Genomic DNA, 10,531 nt, shown 5'->3' on the forward strand with positions numbered 1-10,531 from the left:
CAGCCAATCTTTTTTTTCAGTGTACTCATGCACTCCTACTCATAAGGCAAGAACATAAATGAAGTTTTCTAGCTAGCTACTTGAAGAATTGAGAGGTCGGCTGCATAATTTACGGAGTAGCTTGTACGATGATAATTATCCGCGACCCTAATACATGACCACGTTAATTAACGTTTACGGAAGTTAGACCGACGGTGTATGTCGGAAAACTGCCATGTGATATAATACGCCCGGGCAAAATTACTCTGTTTTGCATACTCATAAATTATTATAAATTCAAAATTATGTTAAAGGAATATAAACCTGTTATAAATTACGAACCACTACAACGTTCATTAAAATGCAATCAGCCGACACAAGCGCGGTTCGAGCGAAATTAAATTTCGTTATTCCATCTTGTTTCAAACTGTCGCTCTCGGATTCACGTTTTCGTTTGATTTTTTTTATTTCATGTGTCATATGAAGCACCCGGTCGTTATTTCGCGAGATAAGAGCGAGAGGCACATTTGGCCGACAACGACCGTTTTACACTTTCGGCGTGCGTGCATGTAACTGAATATAGTGTATCTAATTTTATCGTGGCATTCGCCACGGCAGTTCGCTCTCTCACTATCGTACTCTACGAGTCAGCCGTGAGACTTCGCCTCCCGACTACCTCGTTCTTGAACCTGACCCCGAGACCAATACACGTACAACTGGTGTCAATAAGTGCCGGAAAGATAGCAGAGGAACGTTTCTGATTGATTTACGATCTCTAATAGTAAGAGGACAATTTCAAGCTGCAACGCCGTTTATTTTGATTAGGAAAAAAGTCTAATTAAATTTTGAAATTTATTTCTACACATACTGATATAGCATTTGCTTGGCATTTTCTTGAATTTTAGATTAATTATTAAATTAACTTTTTCTTTATCTCTTTTTCTTTCATCATTTTTCATACTGGTTCCGTACTGAATTATTTTACCAAGAATATTCACATTTGTTTTTGGTTATCCATTAAATTGTTTTAAATATATAAATCTTCTTTAATACGATCCATTATTATTGATCTATCTTTTTAAGCTTTCATTTGCTTGATGATTCTTCTTCAAATTCGCAAATTACGATAGCACGTACAAACTTCGATATATATATTCCTCCGAATATTTGTCCAAAGCTAGCACATAGATGCTTCTGAACTCGCTCCTAATTCTGTTATAGAAAAGCAAAGAATTCGTTAGATTCCAATTTGATTATCCGATTAAAACTTCAACAATGGTTATGACAGCCAACATATATTAAGAGAAAATTTTCTCACTATATTTGTATGTATATTTTCTGATTATGAAAATAATCACCAGAGATATTTTTGCACTCCAGTGGCAAAAAAATGTGATTTGTGATAAAATATTGTTTTGTATGGATATTATTTAATATACATTTTTTATAATAACTATTCTCTAAAACTTTTAGAGTGAATCTCGTTGAAGAATGAAATCCCATTTTTAAAGATTGAAAATTGAGCTACTTTTTTTCAAGAGTAGTTTACTTACTTAACGTGCTTATTTCGTTTAAGAATTGTTTGGTTTCTACTTTTTATTTTTTTGCTTTCTTCAGGAAATTGATTAAATCCCTGTCCATAATTCTCAAATATTAATAAATCAGAAAATAATCAATAATATGCAATATCTTGTAAATAATAATGATTTTAATTAGAGTATAAAAACACTAGGTGATCGGTTCTGTAAAAAAAATCAGGTAACTACTCCTGAAATAAATATATTTTTTGTATAATAGTGAAACGTTGAACTCAACGAAATTACATATTATTAGAGTTTTAATCCCTGATCGCCTGCGAGGCCATAAAGTTTAATCGCGAGCAACAGTGCGTACGTGCGTACATAAGCGATCTGCGCGACGTGGTTGTGCCCTAAGTGTGGACAAGTGCAGACCTCGTGAAGCCAAAGCAATTCAGATACGCTTGAACTACAAACGGGTCACGTTACCTGGGAATCACGGTTCATCGCACATTCATCTCTCCGCCCTCGTTGCCATCCTGGCTCCCCGACAGTGTTGACTTCGCGCGAAATGAACTCGGCATACATCAGCGAACAAATCTGAAGGCGATGCCATGGCGGGGAAGTACGCTCGTTCTTCGCACCAAAACATCTCCGTTATGATTTCGTATGACAAATCAAACTAATCAAGACTCCTTATAAATCAAAAGAATTAAGAAAGAACATGGGCAATAGGAATCAAGCGCGGAAGACGTTGCGCAAATAATACGACTATAAAGAGTAAAACTTCTTTATTTTGCTAAACACGCTTAGCAAAATAAAGAAATTTTACTCTTTATAGTCATATTATTTGCGCAACGTCTTCCGCGCTTGATTCCTATTGCCCATGTCCTTTCTTAGTTCTTTTGATCTCCGTTATGGTTGTCTGCATCCGTCCAAACTCCGACAAATTCATTGGATTCTCCAACGACTCGTGAGAATGTTTCCAATGTAGAAATTCGTACTCTTATCTGGACTTGGTATCTGACCTAACATTCCTCGAAAAATGACAACGTCACAAAAAAGAAATGCCGTCATTGTATTAAAACTCACGCGGAATGACTGAAGGGAGGTCCTATTCGTAGAATGACATTGCGTTCTTGTGTTCGCTCGGTATAGACATGTTTCCGGCCGTTCCTGTCGTCATAAATGCACACGATCTCCGCGTTCTCCGCCACATTTGTTGGAGGAAAATGCCAACGCCAACGTGTCTCGCTCTCTTCCGCTTCCTTCATTAATCATCCCGGTGGAACCGGGATTTTTCGTGCGTCTCTCGAGTCTGCTGCTAATTGTAAGTAGGTATCTGAAAGGTAGCGAAAGGAGATGGAACGGAGTGGCATCGCGAGCGAGTTCCGCAATGAGAGATGCATAATCTAAACGGTGGGCGAGTCTCTCTCTCTCTCTTCCTCTTTCTTTCTCGCATAGCGATACACATCCTGTCATGCGTGTCTAGACAAGCGAACTTGCCCGCTCGTCATACCATTTCTGTTCGATGCAATTATGAAAATCCACGTGCTTTGACCCCGCCCGTGAGTCATCGCATTCAATTTCGAAGACACGTCGGCCGGCGAAGAAGTGATGACCGGTGCTGGCAATGCGATATAATCGGCGTGCGCATTAAATCGTCGACGCAAAGTACATGCTTTATCAGTTTGGTTTATGGGTCGGTTGGATTGGCGTACCAGCGCATTTGCGCCTCGACCGTTTATCCCGATGGACGGCAATTTCTGCTGAATAATGTAACGCGGGATAAATCGGTCACATCGCAAATGTGGCGCAATCTCTATAATTTAAAGTTATTAAATGCGACGGCGCATTTCAAATTGTTCAGGTGTATAAATTTGCGTCCCAAGTAGATATCTCATCGCGTGAATATTATTATTTTATTTGACACTTGACGTACAAATGTGTATGTGATTTCGATATTTTTTTTTATTTATCTTTTGTTTTGTCTCTCCCTCATGATTGTATCGTTAATTAAAATTTTGTATTTAAAATGCCCAATAGAAAACGTTTACCAATGAAGCTATAGTGATACAAAAGGTCAACAGAATGAAAATATGTTTCTCTCTCCGAGTTATCAAGCATGATTTTTAAATATTTCACGTATCACGTACGCGCACGGTATTGCGTAAAATATTGGCCGAGATGGAGAATACTGCGATTTTTCATACTGCGCACCCGTCATATTCCTGCTACATTTAGTTGGTTTATTATTTCAATTCAACTGTTTTGTTCCTGTCTGTGCCACGTTCGAGATATACACAGAATATCGCGAGAAAATGTCATAAATTAATGTAATTTTCATTCCTAACGTTTCATAATATGAGAGTTCAAGAAGATAAAAGATAGAATAAAATGAAGAAAATAGGAGAAAGTGTGTTACAAAAGTAAGATATCGTCAATTTAAAAATTTCATGTACTTCGTAATTCTGAGCAAATATAGTTTCTTTCGATAAGATGTCTCCTCCATTACGTCTCCTCTTTTACGACGACCTTTCGGAGCATAAAAAAAACACCTCTGTCACTTCCACTCTCAATCCTTGATCCAGGTCTTCGCCCTTGTCTTGGAAATATAAATAGCAACCAGTGAGCTAGGTCGATCTCTATGCTCCTTCTGCCGAGGTCGTGCACTGCATTTCTGAATATCCGTTACTATTTTCCTCTCTTCTCCTTTTCCTCCTCCTCCCGGATCTACTTTCGGCCTGTCAAACTCTGTACTCGATCAAAGACCTTTATAGTACACGGAACTTACATACACCTACATATTAGATATCGATAAAATCGACATGTACCACACAATTGTATTGTATTATTCTATCGTATTAAATCCGAGCAAAATTTACGTTATAGGTATGTATACATAAAAATAAAATTATTATCGAGGAAAAATTGGTCATCGTTATCTTTATCATTTCCAAAATTAATTCCATAATTATTCATTTCTGAAATTGGGCATGTAATATTTGTATAATGAAATGCGTATGAATAATCTATATTGAAACCCGAACCGCGCGCGAAATAATGGGTCATTATCGACTTCCTCTTTGACATTTCTTCCTGAGAGATTAATCGAGAACGATGTCAGCGATCTGCCTATAAGAAACTTTTTGACCCTCTTACATTACAAAGGCTTTACGTCCGCATATATTTCAGTTTAGTCGATATTTTCAAGATACTGGAACATTGGCGCATGTTTATATTTATAATGGATGCGCGATGTTCCATTAAAATTATTTTTACCGCCGAGATGTACAGCTTCTTTTCCTTATCTCAAATTTTTATAATAAACTGACTCCTATATACCTATATATTTTTGTTTTTAATTCGATTTGTCAGGAGTTTTTGTTTATTTTAATAAAAAATTATATGCATTTTATAAAAAAAAATGTTATTACACTTTAGAAGAGAAATTTGAATCGATTGATATATATAATGTAGAGTTACGTGCGTAACTATCTCTTTTGCCGGCTGCTAAAGCGATACTTTATGTCGCACGTGTACTCATTACACACATGTAGGCGCATTGCGAGCAGGACAACGAGAAACCATTTCTAAACATAGTCGGGACAAACCCAGCATTCGCGGCATCCGTCGTCGGTCCAAGAAAAAAAGAAAAGTCAAATGTGCAAATCGAGAAACGCGAGTGCTTTAAGGGATGCGCGAGGCGGGAGCTACCGCGAGGAAACGTTTTGTCTATACTTAGCTTAAGCTGCTAATCCATAGGGACATCGAGTGTCAAATATTTCTTCTACATAGATACTTTGTGAGATTATGAGGGTGAGATCAACATTGCTCGAGCGACGATTACATCGAATTATATCTAATAACGTTCATTCGCGACATTTTTATTTTTGCGACGCCAGTTTGAAAGGAAAAAAACATCGCTCGGAGCAGAAATATTATAGGTCAGGGAGGACGATCGAGTTAGCCGTACGAAGAGAAAACCTTGTTAGATAAAGCTGGCCTTGGATTTTTTCCCCTTTTTGTAAATGTAATATATTGCGACGCGCGCTGTATATATTACCGCGGTCGATCGTGAATAGTCCTCCTACACTTTTCACACGACGATCGCCTATTTAGATACATCCCCATTGTGCGTATGGTACAAGCGGCGTGTCAGAACGTCACGCTCTAAAGCAGGAAACCGTAGAATACGCTGGATACGTCGACGTCCGCGGCCTGTTCCGTGAAAATGTGTGCTGCGTGTATGTACGTTCACACGTATTCGCGTACTCGTGATACGATGACAAAATATCGTACTCGGGATTAAAGCCGGGAATTTTCGGTAGAACAAACGCGCCCTTTAGTATTCGCGAGATAAATCGCTGACGGATTATCCAGCGCCATTTTTTCGTCCACTCGACGGCAGATATCATTCGAGCCACACTTTAACGTCGCAACGTTTTTCCTCTTTACTTATCGAAACTCGTAGCTGAATGTTTTTTTGCTTTTTTTAATGCGTGGTTTATTTGACTCCGAGCTTCGAATTCCGCGCGGTTTCTTTGATTGGCGCGATGGTTCATTCTATCGAACGGAAATTCGCGGATAAAGCTTGTGGGCAATTTAATTAAAGCATCTGTTTCAATTAACGATCCTTTAACTGCAGTTACAAACCGTATTCATTTTCGGTGTGTGTTGCCGTTTATAAAATAAATTTACAAAAGCAAACGCTTTGTGAATATTTAGCGAGCTTGGAAAACAAGTCTCGAAAATTGGAGGAGAATTTCTAAAGCCCGGAATGCTCGAGAATTGATTTGTTTCATTCTAGTAAATAAACAGAAAAAAAGAGACACTCGCTTTGCTTCTCGCAAGAATATTATTTATCCAAACAAGCGAGAGCTACAAATGTAAATAAAACATGAAGCACGGTTCAGGCGAAGATGTGATTTAAGTTTTAATTCGATATATTAAATAGATTAATAAGAATTCACAAAATTGCGTCATAATGCGATTATGAATTAAAATCGCAATTTTGATAAATTCATTTCTCCTAATTCCTAATAAATGTAAAGATTATTTTTGTGCTGCGTGCTCGCAGCACGAAATCTGTATTTAAAAAATTGTTTTCAAGTCTTGTGACCGATACGTTTTATATCTTGAAAAAATCGAATCTGATGTGATTAAACGTTTAGCTCAAGAAGATTTGTCCTATGCAAATTTTCGGACTCGGTTGTGATTGTGATGCTTCTGATATTGATATTGCAGTCAAAACCTGTAGGGGTCAGTGAGAATTAAGTAACGGCACAGCTGTGAGTATTAAGAAACGGCTTCTCTCGTATCAGCTTTGGGGCTTCCGATCAGTTTGACACGTCGAGCATGCTACGATGTGTGTTCTGTTCTAACAATGTGACTCTTTTTGATGTCAGATAAGACTCGATGTAATGGACTTGCGATCCTTTCAATTTACTGCATAATATACCATTTTTTCCGTTAACATTAATCTATTTAATTGACTGAAGATTTTACTGTTCAAAAACTGTAATATAGCCGAAATTATACAGAAAGCTTTGGAATGTAATTGATTGATCAATTAACGAATTTGGTTTGTTTTGGCAATGTACGTGGGTTCGCATAATTCATATTCCGCGTATTCGCTATTTTGAATGTAATTTCGCGAAAATGCGATATATATTTCGTCAGTTGAGCTGCTAATAATAGCGTCCACGTTTACTGGAAAGTATGCAACACGTATTTACTTATTGCGGGATAAAATTGGAGGCAGGGAGGAAGCCGCGCGGAATTCGTTGCACCGACTAACGCCTTCTGCTCGCGCGTCTTCTCTCCTTTTTTCTTCTTTTTCGTTAATTTTCCCCGGCTCCTCTCTATCCTCGGCATTGATTGATACTACGACGTTGCCAGGCAACGTCTCGAGACTTGTCTGTGTACACGCTAGTATAGAATTACGCGAGAGCGAGTCTGAACTCCCTTGACAACGAGTTACGTTCCATTATGCTGTATCATCAATTCTTTAATTCCATACAGGATTCCAGGTGGAATTTTTTTAACACTTCCGCATTGGAGGTCTAAGAAAAGCCTTGCACTTGGATTGCATCGTGAAATATTGAGCGATAAAATCGATTTACAGAAATTGTACAGAATTGATTCTAGAGATATAAGATGTTGCTACCAATATCTTATAATTTAATAAATATATATATTTGATACATTCAATATATTTATAAAGTACAATAATAATGTATTAGTCATATTAGTCATATTAAAAATAATTTCTTTTATTTCCGGTCTTCTTAATTTTTTTTTCATTTTCATTATAATTATTTTAAAATTTATCTAAACGAGAAATGACTGACAGCGTAGGAAATTTTTTGTATGATATCAAAAGTGGAGTATCTCTGCGTTAAAGTTGGCAATAGAGGGTGGGTACAGGATGTGCGACGATCGATTGCCAGCTGGTAAGGAACCACGTGACGGGGTGCGGTGTTGGTGACGTCATAAAACGACCGCCCCAAGCAACCCTCATGATAAACTACGACTGCTGATTCATTCATCCTAATTATTCAATTAAGTTTTGAGATGCACTTTCTCTTTTCTTTTCTTACATTAACTGTACGTAATTCGTAATTAATCTTTCATATTTGTATAGTAAAAATATAATTATTCTAAAAACTTTAAACGAAACATTTACAAATATTTTAATTTATTAATAATAGACAATATAATAATAATAATAATATATTATAAATAGACAATTATTCAATTTCTTACCAGATATTAATTATATCTTATAATATAAATTTTTGTTTCTCTGAGCTGCCTTGAATAAAAATAATTCATTAATTTTTATACAAACAGTACGTTTTAATTTTAAACGTAACGTGAAATCACTTTATAACAATTGTAACTGTAAACCAGCGCAAATATAAATAAATGAAGATGTATTATTTTTTATATCCGTTTCAATCTACGTCAAACATATGTTTGTTGATAAAACATCAGAGAAAATTGTGAATTATAATGTAATACTTAATTTACTTTTCTCATCAATCAATCTATAACTGGTCTTGACAGTTTCTAACATCTTAACTTTAACCTTACATCACTTGGTGGCTGAACTATCCTTATTCTATGAAGCCAAACCACTGCAGTTTTACACATTTATACGCAGTTATGACCTACTATTCCATTCATCTATAAACATCTTATACTCGGGCGATATTTAAAAAGCAATATTTAAAATGTCTCTCTTAATATCTCTCTCTCTCTCTCTCTCTCTCTCTCTCTCTCTCTCTCTCTCTCTGTTTCAATGTTTAAAAAGGCTTTTTTTTTTTAGAAAAATTATAAAGTTGAATAACATTCATAAAAAATCCCCGGATTATGTATTTTTTCTGTGGTTCATATTTTCAAGATAGATATCTATTCGCTTACAGCGAATTTCGGTGAGCTGACTTCTCTAGTTCAACATCGCGCATACACAGTGATGATCTAAAACGAGAACAACCCAGTTTCCATTCAAAATATCAGAGCTCAGAAAAGCTTGGCCAAGTTCATGAGAGAGCATGTCACCGGAATATCTAAAGTTACACTCAATCTTGAAGATGAGCAGTGATTTATATGCAGATTCCATTCCATAAGTTTTCCGATATCAGTATCTGCTTAACATGTATGAAGAAGATCCGTTCAAAAGTTCAGCTATATTTAGCGATCGCCGTTTTTTTCTTCGATTGTTGCAGGTTTTCTATCATGGGACAAGGACAGTTGTCACGTAGATCTGGAGAAGGAATTATTGGCCTTAGTAGCGCAAGCCCCCGAAGGCGAAGAAGCCAGAAATGGTAATTTATTGTCACACCTATATTGATTTGATTCGTTTTATGTTATGTATAATTAATTATTATTATGTCGTAGAAGTTATTAATTATTATTATCACATAAGTTATTAATGAAAATGAAATTTTCAGGCGAAAGGTTGATCCAATATGCCACCGAGAACCTCGTAACGGAAGTTCTTATTCACCCACAGACGAATACGTTATTACAGTGTATTCGCAATCTCCTTGCAAGCTTCACGAAACATCGGCACATCATACACGCTGGATACACATTCGGTGGTAATGGTTCCTGGATACTGCAGGTATTTACACTTCGTACGAATATATTTGATTATTATTTGCCAGAAACAAAATGTTAATTTATAATTGTGTGAAATATTGGCAGAGAATAGTCTTGAATTACAAAACGACAAATAATTCCTGTTATTCAGGATGGAACCTTCAGTCTCGCAGACTTTCTGGATGCGTTCAGCGAACATGAGGTGCAAAGAGTCCTTCGTGCCTACGAGAATAGCGTTACCGTAGATATACATTGCGCGGGTGTTGGCGATTGGACGACAAGTCGATTGTTGAAAGAGGCTTGTTGCAGGTGTATATCTCTCTTGCACATTTTTCTACATGATCAATTCTAATTTGTGTCACATAATAGAAGCTCTTTCATGTATAACAAACATAGGATATTACACACAAAAGATGAAAAATAAAAATTAAAAATATAAATAATATATTGCATAATACTTTTCTTTCTCGAATATTTCATGTTCTTTTTATTAACAGATCTTGCAGAGTCAGAGTGAATCCCGACGATGTTCTCACAGCCGGCGTGCCGGCTATCATGAGTTTTACGAATTACATCGGACAGTACCTCGTGTCGCAAACACTGGACCAGCTCATGGAACCGTCCGACGTCGTTGGAAACATTAGATTTAGCCATCCAACCTTATACGTCTTCCCCGGTGGGCAAGGTGATGCCGCGCTTTTCGGTATAAACGGCTTCAATATGCTCGTCGACGGCGGCTTTGCTAGGAAAGCATGTTTTTGGGACTTCACCAGGCATCTCGACCGATTGGATGCTGTTCTAGTCACTAGGATAAATAATAGTAACATCGGCGGCATGTTTAGCGTTCTTCGCAAGAAGAAGGAGATGCACGTCTATCCTCAAATCGGTCATTTCTTCTGTAACTTAGTTGTAAGTAGTCATTGTTT

General features: G+C 36.9%; 1 protein-coding gene across 1 annotated transcript in view; it reads left to right on the forward strand.

Annotated features, from left to right (window-relative positions):
* Positions 1-10,531, forward strand: part of LOC108729021 (microtubule-associated protein futsch) — a 52,353-nt gene that overhangs the window by 27,018 nt on the left and 14,804 nt on the right. The window contains exons 5-8 of the mRNA XM_018457922.1: positions 9,230-9,328; positions 9,455-9,627; positions 9,757-9,914; positions 10,103-10,514. Of these exons, the coding sequence (XP_018313424.1) occupies positions 9,230-9,328; positions 9,455-9,627; positions 9,757-9,914; positions 10,103-10,514 (842 nt within the window). The remainder of the gene's footprint in view (positions 1-9,229; positions 9,329-9,454; positions 9,628-9,756; positions 9,915-10,102; positions 10,515-10,531) is intronic.

This window comes from Mycetomoellerius zeteki, unplaced genomic scaffold (assembly GCF_001594055.1).
Source record: "Mycetomoellerius zeteki isolate Tzet28-1 unplaced genomic scaffold, Tzet1.0 scaffold690, whole genome shotgun sequence".
NCBI classification, from domain to species: Eukaryota; Metazoa; Arthropoda; class Insecta; order Hymenoptera; family Formicidae; genus Mycetomoellerius; species Mycetomoellerius zeteki.